We start from the raw sequence: 21867 nt of genomic DNA, 5'->3' as shown, positions 1-21867 counted from the left end.
AACACCACACAAAAGTCTGTAACAACAATATTGTTTAGCGATCCAGTAATTTACAAGCCCATTTTAATTCACTCAAAAAAGTGAAATTTTGAAGTCATATAATTATCCATAAAGTTGCTCAGAAGATAGAATCAGCTGACAGGTCCCTAGTTGGTGTCTAAGGCCACTCCATCACGCCGCGTTTGCGTGGCATCAAAACACATCTTTCTTAACGGTACACCAACATAATATGCTAATTGATTGTATTAATGTATATGATATATTTGATATGATATGAATTATGTTATGATGTACAGTATCATGTGAAAGCTATGTTCTCTGCCTACATAAATATTATTTCCATCTGAGTGTAATTGTAATGAATATACATACAGTGATGGATCTGCGTGGTCTTCACAAGATGATGACATAACTGCATTGCACTGCAAAACTAGTTGACTTGTTTAAGAAATAAAAAGCTGGTGTTGGATGAAGACTTCTCTGCTGTGAGATGTTACAGGATTTTAACCCTTTTGTGCCAATAAAAATTGTAATGAAAATGCATTTTAAAAATCTTTATTTACACTATTTACATATACCGGTAGTACCAATAAGAGTACCGATAAATACCAATATTGACAAAGTTATGTTATTGATAAAATAGATCCCTAATTACAACCTCATGCCAAGGTGAGTAGCTTGTTTTTTTTTGTTCGTTGTTCATTCTTCAACATATCAGAAACAACAAAACACCTTATCTTTTACATAAATTAATTTTTCTACTGTGGCGTTGTACTTTTATTAAACCGCCGTTGTTGACACTGTTCACCAAAGCCAAGGAAAAAGCAAATTTCAAAATATAATTTAAAAAAAAGTTTTAGCTGTACCATCTGTACGATTAAACGTTTTAGTTTGTCGTTTTGTGTCTCTGTAGCTTTAAAGGGGACCTATTATGCAAAACCATTTGTTCTTATCTATTTCGGCATAGCTCGGTTGGTAGAGTGGCCGTGCCAGCAACTTGAGGGTTGCAGGTTGTGCCATCCTAGTTACTGCCGTTGTATTCTTGGGCAAGACACTTTACCCACCTGCTCCCAGTGCCACCCACACTGGTTTAAATGTAACTTAGATATTGGGTGTCACTATGTAAAGCGCTTTGAGTCACTTGAGAAAAGCGCTATATAAATATAATTCACTTCAATTCACTTCATTTGTACCTGGTTTTGTGTATTAAGGATTTGCACAAGTCCCGAAAATTTGAAATCAAACTATGGAGGCATTGCGTAGATGTTTATAAAACAATCTTGCCTTCCTTCAGACTTCCTCCGAACATCCCGTTTGGAATTTTTCCAATGTATGGCATTGTTCCCATTGGTGACGTCAGCGGAGATCTCCATATATGGTTAATTTTCACCCGAATGTATCCTCAGCTGTTGCATTTCTAATACAAAGTAGTTTATATTTTGGACTTTTATCTGTCAGTAGACTTGCTTTTAAAGCTCTAAAAAAAAAAAAGCAGTAAAACATCATCCATGCAAAATTTTGACCAAAGAACCACCGTTACATGTTATGTAGACCACAAAGTAGTTTTAAATTTAGAAACAATTTTAACATCACACCTTTAAGACTAATGTAAAGTGCTAGTGTATGTCTGCAGGAAGTGCTATTGTGCACAATATCCATTTTTTACATAAAAACTGTAACGTTGTACTTGTCTAACATAATAATGCCTTCATTCGCTGGTTGGATTGGTTGAATTGCATGATCAACAAACCGAGATAGGAACATTACAGCATTGGGGACTTCGATGCAGTGTTCATTTTGACAGCAGTTTTTAATTCGATTTAGTCATAGGCTATTGACAAAAAATTTATTTAGTTTTAGTCCAATTTTTGTAATCTAAATTTTATTAATTTGTCAGCAGAATCACATGATATTTTAGTAAGCTAATATTACAATAAATTTAGTGGACTAAAATATAAAGTTTAAGATAAAGCCTCGTTAAAATGTATTTGAAAGCACCTTAATTTATACTATCTGCAAAAGAATGATGTCGGCAATCATTTTTTGCTCCACAGGTTAATGTGTATAAATATCTTTCAGACACTTTTTCTATTTCTTATGCTGCAACTTTGGCAAAGCAGGTGTGTATGTTTCTTGTGAAACTTTACATTCCCTCTTTATAATTTCTATTTACGTTTCTGTTAATAATCAACATTATAATAGTGCTAGATTATTTTCTGGGGTTCCTTAACTTTCATTTTTGGGACCTCTTTTAATTCTAATTCAAATCAATAATTAAAAAAAATGTTTGCGCGATGATACTTTTCTTTTAATATCCCATTCCAATCTTGATTGCTTGACAAGAGAGGCAAATTAACGCTCAAATATTTCTGAATGGTTTAAAATCAATACATTTATTATTTAAAAACTGATTTAATTATTTGTAATACGAAAAACAAAAGCTATAATAAAGAGGAGGTTAAATTATTTATTGATGGCATCAAAATTAGCTTGTTGTTTAAAACCCAATTTTTAGGAATTATTGTTGATGAAAAACTTGGAAAGAATACTAAACTTGTCTGTCGCAACATGATGTACAGTCTTTTGAGTAAAGTTTGTTTGTATCGTTCTTATATGTTGACACTATAGTTTAATATATAAATAAATAAATGATAAATGGGTTGTACTTGTATAGCGCTTTTCTACCTTCAAGGTACTCAAAGCGCTTTGACACTACTTCCACATTTACTCATTCACACACACATTCACACACTGATGGAGGGAGCTGCCATGCAAGGCGCCAACCAGCACCCATCAGGAGCAAGGGTGAAGTGTCTTGCTCAGGACACAGCGGACGTGACGAGGTTGGTACTAGGTGGGGATTTGAACCAGGGCCCCTCGGGTTGCGCACGGCCACTCTCCCACTGCGCCATTATATCCACATATAATGTATTATAATAGTATTTGGGGTGCTACTTGTCATTCATACCTTTTTATAAAAGAATTCTTAATCCCCCCAAAATCCTTAAGAATAATAAATTTTTCAAATGGACGATCGTCATATTCTCCTTTTAAAAAAGACAGTATTTTGACAATATTTAATGTGAACAAATATTCTATATTCATATTTATGTACAAGTTTATCTGCTCAGTGGCCTTGTGGTTAGAGTGTCCGCCCTGAGACTGGAAGGTCATGAGTTCAAAGTCCGGCCGAGTCATACGAAAAACTACAAAAATGGGACCCATTACCTCCCTGCTTGGCACTCAGCATCAAGAATTGGGAGTTGAATCACCAAAATGATTCCCAAGCGCACTGCTGCTCAGTGCTCCCCTCACCTCCCAAGGGGTTATAATGGGGATGGGTCAAATGCAGAGGTTAATTTCACCACACTTAGTGTGTGTGTGACTATTGTTGGGACTTTAACTTTAATTATTTACGGAAAAGGGTGGAGTGCCATCTCCGGGTTGGGCAGGAGACCCTGCCCCAAGTTGAGGAGTTCAAGTACCTTGGAGTCTTGTTCACGAGTGGGGGAAGAGTGGATCGTGAGATCGACAGGCGGATCGGTGCGGCGTCTTCAGTAATGCGGACATTGTATCGATCTGTTGTGGTGAAGAAGGATCTGAGCCGGAAGGCAAAGCTCTCAATTTACCGGTCGATCTACGTTCCCATCCTCACCTATGGTCATGAGCTTTGGGTCATGACCGAAAGGATAAGGTCACGGGTACAAGCGGCCGAAATGAGTTTCCTCCGCCGGGTGGCGGGGCTCTCCCTTAGAGATAGGGTGAGAAGCTCTGCCATCCGGGGGGAACTCAACGTAAAGCCGCTGCTCCTCCACATCGAGAGGAGCCAGATGAGGTGGTTTGGGCATCTGGTCAGGATGCCACCCGAACGCCTCCCTAGGGAGGTGTTTAGGGCACGTCCAACAGGTAGGAGTCCACGGGGGAAGGCCCAGGACACGTTGGGAAGACTATGTCTCCCGGCTGGCCTGGGAACGCCTTGGGATCCCCCGGGAAGAGCTAGACGAAGTGGCTGGAGATAGGGAAGTCTGGGCTTCCCTGCTTAGGCTGCTGCCCCCGCGACCCGACCTCAGATAAGCGGAAGATGATGGATGGATGGATGGATATTTACATTTCTTTATTGATTTACCAATAGTTTTTCATCTCCTGGTATACATACTTACTCAACAAAACACTCCCATGACTTTTATCTACCTTTATGTAGAACGTCAACTAATAGATATACGCTAAATATAGCAGTAAAAATTAAACATGCCCTCTACACTTTTTACTTCCTCATCTCACAAGGAAAAGCATCTGATTGGCTCTCCTTTGCAAAGAACTCCCCGCTCCTCTTTCACATCTATGCTGTTAAAGAGCTGTGATTACATATATTCTGAATTTGTCCCACGCATCTACAAGACAAAATTAAATACGATTGGAATTCGTTTCTGTCAATATTTTTGTCTCGTTTGTATTCTTTAACGAAATATGTCAGTTGATTGTGTTATTGTCTGAGTTAGGGCTGGGCGATATGGCCTTTTATTAATATCTCAATATTTTTAGGCCATGTCACGATACACGATATATATTACGATATTTTGCCTCAGCCTTGAATGAACACTTGATGCATATAATCACACCAGTAAGATGATTCTATATTAATGATTCTGCATTAATATATGCTCATTTTAAACTTTCATGCAGAGAAGGAAATCACAACTAAGTCAATTTACCAAAAGTGTATTTATTAAACAGTTATTAAGCAGTGGCACAAACATTCACGTCATTTCAAAATAGAAAGTGCAAGATTGTCAGAGACATTTTAAAACCAGCTATGAGTGCACTTTTGTGCATGATGTCACTAAAATGACATATACAAACAACACTAAATTAATGTGCACTTTTTGTACGGAACGCCCCTACAATATTTTATAATACATAAAGTGCACTATTGTGCATGATGTCACACAAGATACTTCAATAACTGTCAAATAAAAATTAGCTGCATAATAGGAAATCTAATTGTGTACGTCCTTCGCTATGAGATTGTTTACTGCAGGCGTTATCTACTTCTGTTGACTATTTTTTTCATACGGTGTTGATGTGGAGATGGAAGACGCCAGGCTCAACTGTTTCAGTGCTGGTTGCTTTGGTATTTTGTTGGTGTGGCACTGGCCGAGATGTTGACATGCCGAGTTTCAAGCACTCCTTATTCTCTAGCGCAGGGGTCGGGAACCTTTTTGGTTGGGAGAGCCATGAAAGCCAAATATTTCAAAATGTATTTCTGTGAGAGCCATATATTTTTTAACACTGAATACAACTGAATGCATTTATTTTTAAGAGCAACATTTTGAGAGTATAATACGTCTCTTACTATACTGTAACACTGTTATTCTAACATTTACCAATAATAAATATAATACTTCTTACCATTATTGCGACATCTTGAACAGGTGTGATAGAAAACAGATGGTTGGATTAAAATGCATGAGAATGTTTTATAATTTCAACGTTATTTTTAACACTGTAATAACCAGCGGAATTATTAATTACTTATCGTGTTAAGCAATGTCAGCTAAGATTTATCTGAGAGCCAGAGGCAGTCATCTAAAGAGCCACATCTGGCTCTGGAGCCATAGGTTCCCTACCCCTGCTCTAGCGGATGACTTTTCAAATGATGCTACAAATTAGTAGGGCTGTTACTTTTTGTAGCAACGCTTTTGCCGCATACTTGACATAATACGATTGTCTGTTCAACATCTTCCCGCTTGAAGCCAAACCACCGCCAGACGATGGACCCCGTGCTTTTTTTCTTGGGATTTTATTCTTCTTCCGCCATTTGTTACCAGATTGGCACCTTCTCTCTCTCGTATAACCACTCGCACCGCTCCGCTTGAACCGCCTGCTACAGCTAACCTTACCCGTGCCGCTACCGCTCTGCTCCACAAGGGTGCATGGCATTGCATGCGCGACAGTATGTGATGTATGTAAAAAGGTGCGCTTGTTTTATCTCTGTGAGAAGGAGAGACAAGAAAGAGGAGGGTAGCCTGGGGTGTAATGCCCGCAGCTAAAAGCAACTGCGTGAAAACTTGTACCGGTACTCCAATACTCACAAAATAGTCATTTTCTACATCGCACAGAGACAAACCCAGGATATATCTAGTATATTCGATATATCACCCAGCCCTAGTCTGAGTCAACGTGCCTTTGTTTGGTTTCGTTACCGTCTTTTTTAACTGCTCCGATGTAAAAAAATATATATATAATGAACACATTCCAGCCCAGGGCGAGCACAATGTTAAATATTTGTGCCATACATACTTTTTTAACAAAATACATGCATTCTATCGTACATCCCTGTTGCCTAACACTCCAAATGTGCTACCTGACTCTTTGTATTTCTGATTGGTTGTCTGCTTGATGGAGCTCTGGCACATGGCCGTGAACTATGTATGGCGCTGGGGGGCTGGGAGGGGATAGTGGGCGGGGGGTACTGTATGTTGAGAAAGAGAGCGAGAGAATGATTGAATGTTTTCAAAGGATTCATGTTAAGAGTGTTTACTGAGGAGGCCAAGCAAAGATAGAGCCACTCACAGAAGGAGGCTTTGCTGGGAGATGAGAGGAAGAGAGCAGCTACAGTAGGGGGGGAAAGACGGACTGCCGGTGGGCTCCAGTGTGCACGGGTACACCTCTAAAGACCACTGAAGTGTCAGCGCGGGAGGTGGAGTGGTCAGCTGCATGGAACTGTAACATGAAGCACTCAAATAGAATGGACCTCAAGCTGATCAGTAAGTAGACACTGTCTGCGTGTCCTCGTGTTTTGTTCCTTTTTACTTAACAGTGCGAGCAGTCTTTCTCCTGCTGCACTGTAGATGTGGATCTTCAACATGGTGGTGTATTTTATGATGCGTGTTTGGATCTGGTGTTTTTACAGTATGTGCTATCACTTTTTCTTCTCTGTCACATTTTTGTGACAGGTGCACAGTTTTGGGCCTCGCATTACATTTTAGCCATGTCTTAACAATACAATAAAAACAAAAACAATTTTTTTTAAATATAATTTAATATAAAAAAAATTGTCAATTATTTCCAAACAATTAAATAGTAATAATATACTTTTTAAAAGTATGACTAAGTCATACTCGATTAAATTTTCCTTTTTTTATTTTATTATATTCATTTATTAGATTAGTATAATATTTTGGATTGACACAATTCACAGAAGAAAAAATATGAATATTTTATATAAAATTATTATAGGCTCCAGCATATCCTGCAACCACGAGAGGGACAAGTGGTAGAAAATGGATGGATGGATGACATTTAAAATTAAAATGTTTTGAAAATGTACATTTTTATTTGATTGTGTTTATTTATTAGATTAGCATAATCTTTTGAAAAAACTCACAAGAAAATATGCATATTATTTAAATGTGCTCATATAACTGTTGCCATGCACATTTTGACCCATTGACCCAGGAACTAAATACGCCATCATGCCAAGTTTGCAGTCGCCGTGTACCTTTGTGTCGTGATGACCCAAACAACTGCGGTCACAAGGTCAAGGATACAATATCACACTTGGAAAAAAATCCTAAACACTTCCTGTATTTTATTGCCAATTAAAATTGAAAGGGTTAGAGCTGTTACATATTTACAGTATCAGCACTTTTCCATGGACGCTAAAATGTTGTTAGCATGGTAAAATTTGAATGCTCCACTTTCTTCTGCTTCCGTGCAGACGGCATCCACTTATAACTCAGTTTACAATGTGATGATTTTCCCGGCAATGTGTGTGTGCGTGTTTGTGTTCCTTTTGATGTGCACGTTTGCGTGTGTGTGTGTGTGTGTGTGTGTTTCAAGGACTAGGCGCTCTACTTTGACAGATCAACAACATTTCCTGGTTTGGAATGTAGGCTGTATGGATATTTTGTGGGAAATAGTCGGTTGTAGGTGCATACATTTTTTCATTTTTCATAATAGATATACAAATGTGATTTGACAGACTACTTTTTAGTTATAGCAGTAGATCCGTCACTGCACTCGGCCACGAGTGCCAGTTAAATATTTTATACAACCATTTAATCAGTCAGTTACTCCCCTCTGAATCTCAAAAAGACATTTTGTGAGAAGTTTGGTTAAGACGTTTTTTCTTGTGTTCCAGTAGACAAAGCACGGTCTATGAAGGCTTGCATGTGGGAGTTTGGTACAGAAGAACATATATATTCTTTAAAAAAATATTGAGTCTTTGTCAAAAGCAAGTGTTTAGGGCAGTGGTTCTCAAATGGGGGTACGCGTACCCCTGGGGGTACTTGAAGGTATGCCAAGGGGTACGTGAGATTTTAAGAAAAATATTCTAAAAATATCAACAATTCATAAATCAACAAAATATGAATGTAAGTTCATACACTGTGAAAAGAAATGCAACAATGCAATATTCAGTGTTGACAGCTAAAAAATGTTGTGGACATGTTCCATAAATATTGATGTTAAAGATTTCTTTTTTTGTGAAGAAATGTTTAGAATGAAGTTGATGAACCCAGATGGATCTCTATTACAATCCCCAAAGAGGGCACTTTAAGTTGATGATTACTTCTATGTGTAGAAATCTTTATTTATAATTGAATCACTTGTTTATTTTTCAACAAGTTTTTAGTTATTTTTATATCTTTTTTTCCAAATAGTTCAAGAAAGACCACTACAAATGTGAAGTGAAGTGAATTATATTTATATAGCGCTTTTCTCAAAGTGACTCAAAGCGCTTTACATAGTGAAACCCAATATCTAATTTTGACATTTAAACCAGTGTGGGTGCCACTGGGAGAAGGTGGGTAAAGTGTCTTGCCCAAGGACACAATGGCAGTGACTAGTATGGCAGAAGCGGGGATCGAACCTGCAACCCTCAAGTTGCTCTACCAACCGAGCTATACCAAAATGAGCAATATTTTGCACTGTTATACAATATAATAAATCAGAAATTGATGACATAGTGCTTTATTTTACTTCATCTCTTTTTTCAACCAAAAATGCTGTGTTCTGATTAGGGGGTACTTGAATTAAAAAAATGTTCACAGGGGGTACCTCACTGAAAAAAGGTTGACAACCACTGGTTTAAGGGATCTTTTCATCAAGTTTTTGAAATCGAGACAGTGGTTTCTATGTTTGGAGGAGTTTGGCGTGGAAGAAGATGAGTGTGTCTATGCTGGCATCTATGGTGTTCTTTCAAAAGCAACATTTCTATATTTTCCTGCTTGTAGAGGAAGAATTTTTGTATGTGCCTGCGAGTTGAGTTTCTTACCATTCAACAGAACTCATTTTGTGATGTAAATGTCACATCTTTGTCATCCGGATCGAACCGGCAACCACAAATAATACAAATTGCGCAGCAGTAGCCAATTCATTCAATGTATTTGTAACTAATTTAATAATTAAAGCCCTGGGCATTGTCCAACGCAGCTCTTTAGGCGTCAGGAAGTGAGGTTTACACAATGTACTATCACACGGCTACACTAACTGGCACCTTTCTGCTTCTTTTTAATAAGCAAGTTGACCTTATCATTTTGTACAGAAAAATATGCGCCACTTTCCTATGACCTCAATAAAGTCCAGACACTTTTCTATGGTTATCGTCATATTTATTCTAATTACTGGAGTTATTCCTCAAGTATCGCTGATATTTTGCAACTTTTTAGCCAGGGATGTTTTTTTTCCCTTTTTTCTTTAATTTTTCCGTGTGCTATTAACAGTGAAACCTCAGAATTCATGTCAATAAATTAATCAAACAGTTGCAATCATACTGTGCAGTCAACAGTAAAGCGTAAAATGAAGTACTCGTTCTTAATTTTGAGGACACATAGTAGCAGACATGCTACAAGGTTTAAAGCATATGCCTGGAAGTTTCTTCCCTTCACATTAACGCTAGACCGGACTATTGTTGTGTAGATGCTGATCTCCGTTTCTTTTACTGAAACTGGCGACTTATTTTGTTTTTATTTTTTTATTTTTAATGTAAAACATTTTTTTTGTCCCGTCCAGCTTCTCAGGCAAATCATATAGTTGATGTAGATGCCCATATCGGCTGTTCAGATTTACTTTACAAAAATAAAGTGTAGGATACTTCTCTTGCTGCCTTATTTGAATTTGACTTTATTAAATGTATTTATATTATCATTTGGTGCAGCCAGGCCGGAGCAGGATGGGGTAGAAAGAGAAAAAAAAGGAAGACAGAGGGGGGAATTGTGGAGATAAGACTCCGGCTTATTAGTGATTCCTAGAGCTCAAAAAAAGTCTGCGGGCTATAGAGCGTTTTCCGTTCGGGCTCCAGTACTCTGGAATGCCCTCCCGGTAACAGTTTGAGATGCTACCTCAGTAGAAGCATTTAAGTCTCACCTTAAAACTCATCTGTATACTCTAGCCTTTAAATAGACCTCCTTTTTAGACCAGTTGATCTGCCGCTTCTTTTCTTTCTCCTATGCCCCCCCCTCCCTTGTGGAGGGGGTCCGGTCCGATAACCATGGATGAAGTACTGGCTGTCCAGAGTCAAGACCCAGGATGGACCGCTCGTCGGGACCCAGGATGGACCGCTCACCTGTATCGGTTGGGGACATCTCTACGCTGCTGATCCGCTTGAGATGGTTTCCTGTGGACAGGACTCTCGCTGCTGTGTTGGAGCCACTATGGATTGAACTTTCACAGTATCATGTTAGACCCGCTCGACATCCATTGCTTTCGGTCCCCTAGAGGGGGGGCGGTTGCCCACATCTGAGGTCCTCTCCAAGGTTTCTCATAGTCAGCATTGTCACTGGCGTCCCACTGGATGTGAATTCTCCCTGCCCACTGGGTGTGAGTTTTCCTTGCCCTTTTGTGGGTTCTTCCGAGGATGTTGTAGTCGTAATGATTTGTGCAGTCCTTTGAGACATTTGTGATTTGGGGCTATATAAATAAACATTGATTGATTGATTGATGGATTAGACAGAGAGACAAAAACAACAGCAAACACAACAAAAACAACAAAAACAATAGAACAACACCAGCACATACTATATGTACAAATTATCGTAAAAGTGGCGACTTAAATTACTTCAGGGTGGACTTCTCCAACGTTGCAAAAAGTAACATTTCCTGCTCTATGGTTATCATCATATTTCTACACTTTGCAACCACTGGTACATTTCTGTGGTGGGATCACAAACAAAAGAATGTGAGGCAGTTAATTCACCTGTTGCGCTCCCATCTGCTAACTTTTGAGGCACTATTTCCAGATTGTACGACTTAAGAGGCGGTTCCACTCTCCAACCAGTTCTTTCTCTCCCATGCTTTTGTCACACGGCGCCCCCTTTTGATTTGGAAAACAGAGTCTGCTTCAAAATAGCGATATGAATTTCATGACCACGTCGTCAGTCATTCATGTATTCATTCTTTGCTTGGGGGAGAGACAATCAAAGCAGCTTTAACGCACTCTCAAGAGGCTCCGAGGAACAGGATGAAAAGCAGCGACGTGTATTATTGTCTAATGCATGAGCCGGGGTTTTGTGTGCTTATTACACCTCATGAATAACGAAGCTGCTTAAGGTTTGGATGCAGTTTAAAAGAACAAACCCTTGACCTTGTTTGCGCAGGAAGTGCGAGCCCCCCTTCTGCGAGGCGGAGGCGAGAAAAACCTGGAATAAAGGCGATGTGCATGCATCATTCACCTGTCATGCGTATGCATGCATTAGCATGGAAACAGCTTTAAATGTGGTGGGCCGGACATCCTTATTGGAAATTTTCCATAAATAACATTTTTTTTTTTTACATAATTGCACTCTGATAGAAAACGTATATGCATGTTTCTTCTTGCTTCCAAAAGTTTTTTGTATACCGTTTTGTTATATAGTACAGCAAAACATTGTGTTTCACTCGCTATTCTGTATACACATGCATATACGCTTTATCGAATGCCAAACAAAAAAATCCCACGTATTGGTAAATATTAGGGCTGTGAATCTTTGGGTGTCCCACGATTCGATTCAATATTGATTCTTGGGGTCAAGATTCGATAATATATCGATTTTTTTCGATTCGATTCGATTCTCGATTCAAAAACGATATTTTTCCGATTCAAAAGGATTCTGTATTCATTCAATACATAGGATTTCAGCAGGATCTACCCCAGTCTGCTGACATGCTAGCAGAGTAGTAGATTTAAAAAAAAAACGCTTTATTAATTGTAAAGGACAATGTTTTATCAAGTGATTGCAATAATCTAAATTTGTTTGAACTATTAAACGAACCAAAAATATGACTTATTTTATCTTTGTGAAAACATTGGACAGTGTGTTGTCAAGCTTATGAGATGCGATGCAAGTGTAAGCCACTGTGACACTATTGTTCTTTATTTATTATTTTTATAAATGTCTAATGATAATGTCAGTGAGGGATTTTTAATCACAGCTATACTGAAATTATAACTAATATTGATACTGTTGTTGATAATATTAATTTTTGTTTCATTACTTTTGGTTTGTTCTGTGTCGTGTTTGTGTCTCTTCTCAAATGCTCTGTTTATTGCAGTTCTGAGTGTTGCTGAGTCAGGTTTGGTTTTGGAATTGGATTGCATTGTTAAGGTATTGCTGTGTAGTGGTTTGTTGGATTGATAAAAAAAAAAAAATAATAATTTTTTTTAAAAATGAGAATCGATTCTAATCGCACAACGTATAGGATTCGATTCGTATTCGAATCGATTTTTTCCCACACCCCTAGTAAATATGCCTTTTTTGATAAAGAAGATGAGAAACACTATAGAATTCAAGAGAGGACTTGTAGCAAAGTACAAAGGTGGCGTCTGCTTGGCCCCTCCCTCCATTTCTACTCCTTTGCTCGTCACAAACAAGAATATCAAATAAATGCAAAAAGTTATGTAAAATGTTTATGAATGAAGTGAATGAATGAAATAATTCTATTTCAGTCGTATAATCAATCAACCATTTTGTGTGATCAGTTTTACAGTACAGGTTGAATGAATGAATGAATGGTTTATTTTGAGCCATGCAAACAAAACAAAAGAATGACATAAAATACAAAAGAAATATATATATACTGTATATACATTATATTCACACCTACATTGTAAACATTACATGTGACTAATCTTTTGTAGATGTCATGATTGGCTTAAAAGGGAGTGGGAAGAAGTAAACTTATTAGGTCCCACCCCTATACATATACAATATATATATATATACAATATATAATACAATAATAATATAATTCAATTTAGTGGTTGCTGCGTAGACACTATAGATTATCTATATATAATACATTTAAATTCACACACACTTACATATATACATAAACAATCATACACATACACACACAAAACACAAGAAAAAGAATGACCGAAAAAGGAATAGGCTGAACTGAAGCCAAAGCTTATATCTGCCTATCCTATACCTTCACTGAAAATTAGATTGCCTGGAACATCGTTAAAAAAAAAAATTACTATATTTTATAATTTTTTAAATATTTCACCTTTCAAGGTTTTCTTAAACCTTCCTAAAGAAGTGCACGTCTTCAGTTCATCACTGAGCTTGTTCCACCATCTAACTCCTAAAACTGAAATACATTTATATTTTATATTCGTTCTCGCTTTACCTATTTCAAAAATCAATATCCCCGTAAATTATAGTTTTCTCCTCTTAAATGAAATAACCTAAGAATACAAGCTGGAAGGCTGTTGTTCTTTACTCGGAACATGATTTCCATTGTTTTTAAAACACAATGTGAACATTTTAATACATTTGAACTTCTAAATAATGGATTGGTATGTTCATAGTAGCACGTTTTGTGTATTATTCTAATGACCCTTTTTTGAAGTTTTATTATTGGGTCTATGTTTGTTTTACAAACATTTCCCCAAATTTCAACACAATACTTTAAATATGTAAAAATTAAATAATACAACATATGCAGGCATTTCTTATTCAGCATGTGTCTTACTTTATAAAGAACAGCAATAGATTTGGATATTTTTCCCTTTATCCATTTCATCCGTCATTTATATTATTTTGCATTGTTTTCTGCGTGTAAAACTGTAATCATAAAATGTATTTGTGTTAATATTTGGATTACTGTAATGGATTAATTTGATTTACATTATATTAGTGCCTCAATTTATGAGCTTGGTTGGTTCTGTGACAAAGCTCTGAACTAAAAAACACTTGTATGTCAAATCAATGTCTCCCAATGGAAACAAATATAAATTTAATCAGTGCTTGGCCCCTCCAAAACACATCTAAAAAAACATTTTTTAAACCTTTTGAAAATTAAAACTAACCTTGGACTAGAAGTATTGTATAATAATAGAATATACTAGCAACAACTACAGTATTTTTGTTTTGTATTATAATAACAGCCTCAGAGAGTGGACTTCAAAGTCATTCCAGCTGCACCAAACACACCTTCAGTAGATTCTCCATATTTTCATGGATAAATGTCAGCTGTTTTGATAGTATTTTAACATTCTTTGCTGGCTTTATATTCTGTCTGCTTCAGTATGGTGAAATCTAGCAGTAATATGCTCGAGTTTTTGCACCAAGTTAGCGACACGTTTGTGATGATTTTTTTATTTAATTCAATTAATATCATCAGTTTCTTCTTCTCAGCACTGCCTTTGACACTCACTTTCTTCCTCCCAATGGTTAAAAAATAGTTATGTCCATCTCTAGCTAGAAGATAATTTAAAGCATAACAATTATCTCAAAATATTCTTAAATTGTGGCCTTCGTAAGTTGAGTTACGGGAAAGGTTGCTTCGGTTTTGGTGAACCTTTTTGGATTACTGGGGACGGCGCGGCGAAGTTGGGGGAGTGGCCGTGCCAGCAATCTGAGGGTTACTGGTTCAATCCCCATCTTCTACCATCCTAGTCACGTCCGTTGTGTCCTTGGGCAAGACACTTCACCCTTGCTCCTGATGGGTCCTGGTGAGCGCCTTGCATGGCAGCTCCCGCCATCGGTGTTTGAATGTGTGTGTGAATGGGTGAATGTGAAAATACTGTCAAAGCGCTTTGGGCTCCTTAAAAAGGGGTAGAAAAGCGCTATACAAGTACAACCATTTACCATTTTTACCATTTAACCAACACAGCGGTACCACCATATTTTTAGAAAAAACAGCCTGCATATCCTCTTTGTATTATAGGTGGTAAAAGTGTTAACTTCGTGAATTTTTTACTTTTTGTGTTTTTTTGATGGTTCCACTTCCAAAAACGGTACCAGCAAAAAAGCTGGTATAGGAAAATAAATGTTATGCACACAGCGAAGTGAGGTCTGTTGAACGTGAAGAGACTCACCTCCCATGCACTTAAAGTAAGCCCGTCCATCTATTTTCTACCGCTTGTCCCTTTTTGGGGTCGCGGTGGGTGCTGGAGTTTATCTCAGTTGTACTCGGACAGAAGGTCAGGTAAAAAATCATGTATATAATTTGTTGTTTTATTGAACTTTACAATACAGCGGCTTTCGTCTTTGTACACTTACTACACAGTATGATAATGACAGTTTGACACGGGAACAGATTAATAACATTTTTATAGAAAATGGTCATTATTTGGAGGAGGTTAACCGAAGTGTCGTAACTACAAAAGTGTAAACATATTTTGGACAAAATGGCTGGGGAGAGGGGCATCTTTGCTTGGGCTGCTGTCCCCGCAACCTGACCTCAGATAAGTGGAAGAAGATGAATGGATGGATGTTTTGAGCCTTTTCTCCTCTATGAATCATATTTAATCAAATGCTTCCCTGGCTTGAATATACAAGCACCGCAATGTTTTGACATTGGCAGTATTTACTGGAGGATTATGCTTCCATAACTCTGACGTTTATTCTTACTTTTGTTTCCTTTTTGCGCTCTTCTGCTCATATTATTAAGAGCTCTTCTCTGTTTGAACCACCTTATATATTTGTGAAACCTGCGTGTGTTCATAGTTGCACAAATCAAATGGGGTAAAAAAACAACAAAACTAACCCAGTTGCGGCTGCTGTTGTCATGACGACTCGAACATCTCAAGGGTTACCGGGAAGTGTGTGTCTGCCTGCGTTATGTATAAGAACACTGTTGACAATGACCAGGGAGTTGTGTGTGTGTGTGTGTAATTGATCTATCATCCATAAAAACAATATACATTTGAAGAAAGACCTGCATTGAAGAACTACCCATCTACTGTATTTACACTTGACAAACTGTCCATTAGTCCTTTGCAAGCAGGATGAGATGTTGTGTGTGTGTACATGCATACAAGTAGACTAATGGACCTGAGTGGAATCCAAACAGGAACTCACTGCAGGTGAACAATGACTCCCAAGAGGATTTAGTGTCTCTGCGAGAGGGGCGAAGAAAAGGGGTGGGAAGTCCATGCACGAGCATAAATGTAAAGTTGTCCTCTTGCCTCCAGAGCGTCAGCTGGCCAACAGCATGACCAGCACCAGCAGCAGCAGCAGCAGCAGCAGCAGCGGCAGCACGCTTCCTCCCAGCGTGAGCGGGATCAGCAAAGAGCTGGCCGAGCTGCGGCACCTGGTGCAGTTCCCCGAGGAGATCGCCTGCATCCTCACCGAGCAAGAGCAGCAGCTCTACCAACAGGTAGGAATGAGGATGCTTGCTGAAGACAAATAGCGACAATATGGACCGACGTGTTGTGTCTTCTCTAAGGTATTTCCCCTGGACTATCTCTGCTTTCTGACGCGGGACCTGGGCAGCCCTGAGAGTCAAACCAGGCGGCACCCGAACCTCAAGGCCTCCCTGTCTGCGCCCAACATGCCCACACAGACAGCCCGGCGCAGTAACGCCGTGGAGGACCTGGTGGCGCGTTTCAATGAGGTCAGAGTCCTGCCGTTCACATCACTAGAGCAGTAATTGTGGCATGATTGTGTAGTTTTAACGAGAACCAAGTGTATTTTGTCCATAACGCACTTAATAGATCTACTGAAGGTTTGCGTTTATTAAAACATATGCAGACTTGATAGCACATGCAAAGTTGATATCCTAAGCTCAAGTATTGCGTCTATTAAATGAGCAAAATAGACAGCGCAATCTATTTAGCGTGCCTGTCTTAATATATATGCAGAATATACAGTACAGGCCGAAAGTTTGGACACACCCTCTCATTTCAATGCATTTTCTTTATTTTCATGACTATTTACATTGTACATTGTCACTGAAGGCATCAAAACTATGAATGAACACGTGTGGAGTTATATACTTAACAAAAAAAGATTAAATAACTGAAAACACGGTGGAAGAGGGGTTAGTGCGTCTGCCTCACAATACGAAGTTCCTGCAGTCCTGGGTTCAAATCCAGGCTCGGGATCTTTCTGTGTGGAGTTTGCATGTTCTCCCCGTGAATGCGTGGGTTCCCTCCGGGTACTCCGGCTTCCTCCCACTTCCAAAAACATGCACCTGGGGATAGGTTGATTGGCAACACTAAATTGGCCCTAGTGTGTGAATGTGAGTGTGAATGTTGTCTGTCTATCTGTGTTGGCCCTGCGATGAGGTGGCGACTTGTCCAGGGTGTACCCTGCCTTCCGCCCGATTGTAGCTGAGATAGGCGCCAGCGCCCCCCGCGAACCCGAAAGGGAATAAGCGGTAGAAAATGGATGGATGGATGTTTTATATTCCAGTTTCTTTTTGCTCTGATTACTGCTTTGCACACACTTGGCATTCTCTCGATGAGCTTCAAGAGGTAGTCACCTGAAATGGCTTTCACCTCCCAGGTGTCAGTTTTAAAGTTAAAGTTAAAATACCAGTGATTTTCACACACACACTTGGTGTGGCGAAATTTTTCTCTGCATTTGACCCTTCACCCTTGATGGTGAAGTGAAGTGAATTATATTTATATAGCGCTTTTCTCAAGTGACTCAAAGCGCTTTACATAGTGACACCCAACATCTAAGTTACATTTAAACCAGTGTGGGTGGCACTGGGAGCAGGTGGGTAAAGTGTCTTGCCCAAGGACACAGCGGCAGTAACTAGGATGGCACAAGCGCGAATCGAACCTGCAACCCTCAAGTTGCTGGCACGGCCACTCTACCAACCGAGCTATGCCGCCCCACATGGTGAGGGGAGCAGTGAGCTGCAGCACGGGAATCATTTTTTGTGATTTAACCCCCAATTCCATCCCTTAATGCTGAGTGCCAAGCAGGGAGGTAAGGGGTCCCTTCTTTATTTTGATTGCTCCAGTGACATTGTAAAATGTAAATAGTCATGAAAATAAAGAAAACACATTGAATTGAGAAGCTGTGTCGAAACTTTTGGCCTGTACTGTATGCTGATTAGAAGATAGCCCACAATACATATGCACACATAACCATTTATAACTCGCGATGTGATTTATCAAGAATAAAACTGTTCTGTGGCCACTGTTTAGAGTCTAGATTTAGTAGGGCTGAGAATCTTTGGGCACAATATGATTCTGATTTGATTCAATTCTTGAGAGTAACTGTTTGATTCTGAATCGATTCTTGATTCAAAATTAACTTTTTGAAATTTAATCTAAACTGCATTCGTCCATACAATAAACAGCTCTGATAAATATTACTTAAAAAAAAAAAAAAAAGATATTTATAATTCTATCCAAATTATTTAATAAAGTCAAATACAAAAACAAATACCGTATTTCCTTGAATTGCCGCAGGGCATATAGTATGCGCCTGCCTTGAATTACTGCCGGGTCAAACTCGCTTCCCAAAATAATTAGCCGATGCTTAGTATTACCGCCTGGTCAAATTCGTGACTTCACGAGTGACACTTCCCCTGTCATCATTTTCAAAATGGAGGAGGCTGATTTCAATACCGGTAATTTGAAATTGCATAAAGAGAACAAGATTAAGCGCAATTCAGTAGGATTTAAGGTCCAAGCTTACATCACACTCAAATTTTTACTGCATGCCTTTGGTAAGTGCCGGAGTGAGAAGAGGTTTTAAAATAATTAGCGCATGCTTACTTTTACCTCATGCCTTTGGTAAGCGCAGGAGTGAGAAGAGGTTTTATATTAATTAGCGCCCCGGCGGCAATTCAAGGAAATACGGTAAGATGAATATCCAAATTTCCCTTTTCTAAAGTAAATCTGATATGGGCATCCACATCAACAATATGATTTGCCTGAGTGACTGGACAGGACAGGTTTAGAATTTTTTTTTTTTAATTAAATCGATTAAGAATCGCAATTAATTCTAAAATCAGATTTTTTTTGGGACACCACTAGTATTTAGCATGTTTGGAATGGATGTGCAATGTTACACAATCTCACAATACTGTGAGAAAGCAGGTGATGCGCTGCTAAGACAGACGATTGACAGAGAATTCTCTGTCCAACGTGTCCATCACACTGTATATGGACCGTCATAAATAAAAAATAATAGACATATTATGTATTCAGCAATATCATTTTCTAATCTTATAACTTCTGGTAGACTGGGCTGGTTAAGACACATTCAACTGATTAGTTTGGTGTCTGCTTAATGGTGAAAAAATGTTCTTACAGGAGATATATTAATATCTCCATCCATCCATTTTCTACCGCTTATTCCCTTTGGGGTCGCGGGGGGCGCTGGTGCCTATCTCAGCTACATATGAAAACAAAAAGTGTTTTTTTTTTTAAATCGGTTAAGAAAAGTGATTAATTCGAAAATCCATCATATAGGAGATATATTAATTTCTCCTATAGGAGATGTATACATTTATTCTATAGGAGATATTAATATTTCTTCTATATGAGGAATAAAAACTTCCAGCAATATGCATTTTCTTCCTCTGAAATACTCCAGCCCACGCTCGCAGTTTTTGCCAGTGTTTACCAGAGCGCATTGTCAGTGGGTTTCACCTCGCATCGTAGGACTGTTTCGAAAATGCCCAGAAAAAGTGGTACATGTTATAGTTGTCTGTTGCATGTTTCAAAACATATACAAAACACCCCCTAGTAGTATGATAACATGAATGTGGAGGGAAATAATTGTCTCCATGGTGACAGCTGCATAGTACATGCATAAACCTCATTTAAATAGAGCTGTCTGCAACACTTTTGCACGTGTTTTCAGATCACATGCAACACGCCCACTAATGGTAAACAAAATGTTATCCTTTGCACAGCGTCTTAAGCACTTATTTGGATCTTAGTAAATCAGGCCCTTAGTATCATCTGTTATGTTTGACCCCAATTCACCCTGTTTTGTTTTTGCCGTGCGACTCATCCCACCTAATGGACTCCAGGCTGACGTGCACACTGTGTACTCTCGCGAACCCATGTGCTCTTGTCGTGCCTGCCAAGTGACTCTTATGATAAACAAAAAAAAAAAAACTACTGATAGAGAATGAAGTCACTTTGCATGCTTTGGACATCGGCTGCTTTTCATTTTAAGGTGTCAAAACGTTAAAGAAAGAAAGTACTAAATTCTCGATGCGTACATTATAGGTCCATGAATTGATTAATTGAAAAACTTATTCGGGTGTTACCATTTAGTGGTCAATTGTACGGAATATGTACTGTACTGTGCAATCTACTAATAAAAGTATCAATCAATCAATCAATCCATACATGGGCAAAGCAATGTGTGACTTTATAGTAATGTAACTCTTGTTACTGAGAAAAGGTAACATTCTGAGAAGAACCTCTAATAAAATTAGTGAATCACCGATAATGCTCCTTAGCACTATTAAAACATTGGCAGTGTTGTGTAATATATTGTTAAAGGGGACTTATGATGTCGGTGGCCTTGTGGTTAGAGTGTCCGTCCTGAGATCGGTAGCTCGTGAGTTCAAACCCCAGCCGAGTCATACCAAAGACTGTAAAAAGAGGGACCCATTACCTCCCTGCTTGGTACTCGGTATCAAGGGTTGGAATTGGGGGTTAAATCCTCAAAATGATTCACGGGCGCGGTCACCGCTGCTGCTCACTGGTCCCCTCACCTCCCAGGGGGTGAACAAGGGGATGGGTCAAATGCAGAGGAGAAATTTCACCACACCTAGTGTGTGTGTGACAATCATTGGTAATGTAACTTTAATATTTAATCTACATTTAAAACACTTTCTTGTGTTCTAGATCAGTGATTCTCAAACTGGCACGCATACCACTGGTATGATACCACCAAATAATCACTTAAATAAATATTCAAACACAGTGTTACTGTTCGAACAAAAATATTAAATATACTGGTTAAACAAATCTCTGCCTTATTTTAATGAATATTTAGGGCCTAATACACTACTGTATTTAATGTTGGTCATTATGGTGGTACTTGAAGAGTTTTCTGAGGTGGTACTTGGTGAAAAAAGTTTGCGAACCACTGGTCTAGATAACACAATATTTAGTGGATATGCTTTGGTGTCAATTTGCGTGAATTTTGCTCCACAATCACTGTAATTATCAATTGTTTTTGTCTGTCAGCAAAATGTTACCAGATTGCAAATGAAACCACGCCCCACCCTTAAAAATATAATTTTTTCAAATGGTCAAATGTTTAAATATATATCTTGAAAACAAACTTACTCTTCCTGAATAGTACATATATTCACTCGGTAACAACATTACGTAGACCTTCACACTCTCCGATCAAAAAAGGGGCCCCCGATTTTGATGTCAGAATACAATGATTGGTGTTCATACCTGTTATCAATCACAGACAGCTCTGCTTCGTGTAGCGATTGTGTACTCTCGATTGCTCTCTCTCGGCTGGGTTGTTTTTTTTCCTACTGCTTAGAGCAGAGCGAGAACCTCAGGTTGCCGTTGTGAAAACTGAGCGTGCTGACTACTGAGCTAAAAGAATACGTATTCATGAACAAAATTATTTTTAAAATGGATATTTTTGCATTGTTGCTGTTCTGTTGAGTAAAACAATGATTCAAACTGTGGCGGTTGAAGCCCCCAAA

General features: G+C 38.6%; 1 protein-coding gene across 4 annotated transcripts in view; it reads left to right on the top strand.

Moving 5' to 3' along the window:
- Positions 1-21867, top strand: part of plce1 (phospholipase C, epsilon 1) — a 158683-nt gene that overhangs the window by 78032 nt on the left and 58784 nt on the right. For all 4 annotated transcript variants that reach the window (XM_061909582.1, XM_061909581.1, XM_061909580.1 and 1 more), the window contains exons 8-9: positions 16403-16587; positions 16657-16824. In XM_061909582.1, the coding sequence (XP_061765566.1) occupies positions 16403-16587; positions 16657-16824 (353 nt within the window). The remainder of the gene's footprint in view (positions 1-16402; positions 16588-16656; positions 16825-21867) is intronic.

The sequence above is a fragment of the Nerophis ophidion genome, linkage group LG08 (genome assembly GCF_033978795.1).
Source record: "Nerophis ophidion isolate RoL-2023_Sa linkage group LG08, RoL_Noph_v1.0, whole genome shotgun sequence".
Lineage (NCBI taxonomy): Eukaryota > Metazoa > Chordata > Actinopteri > Syngnathiformes > Syngnathidae > Nerophis > Nerophis ophidion.
This window is presented reverse-complemented; position numbering and strand designations above follow the sequence as displayed.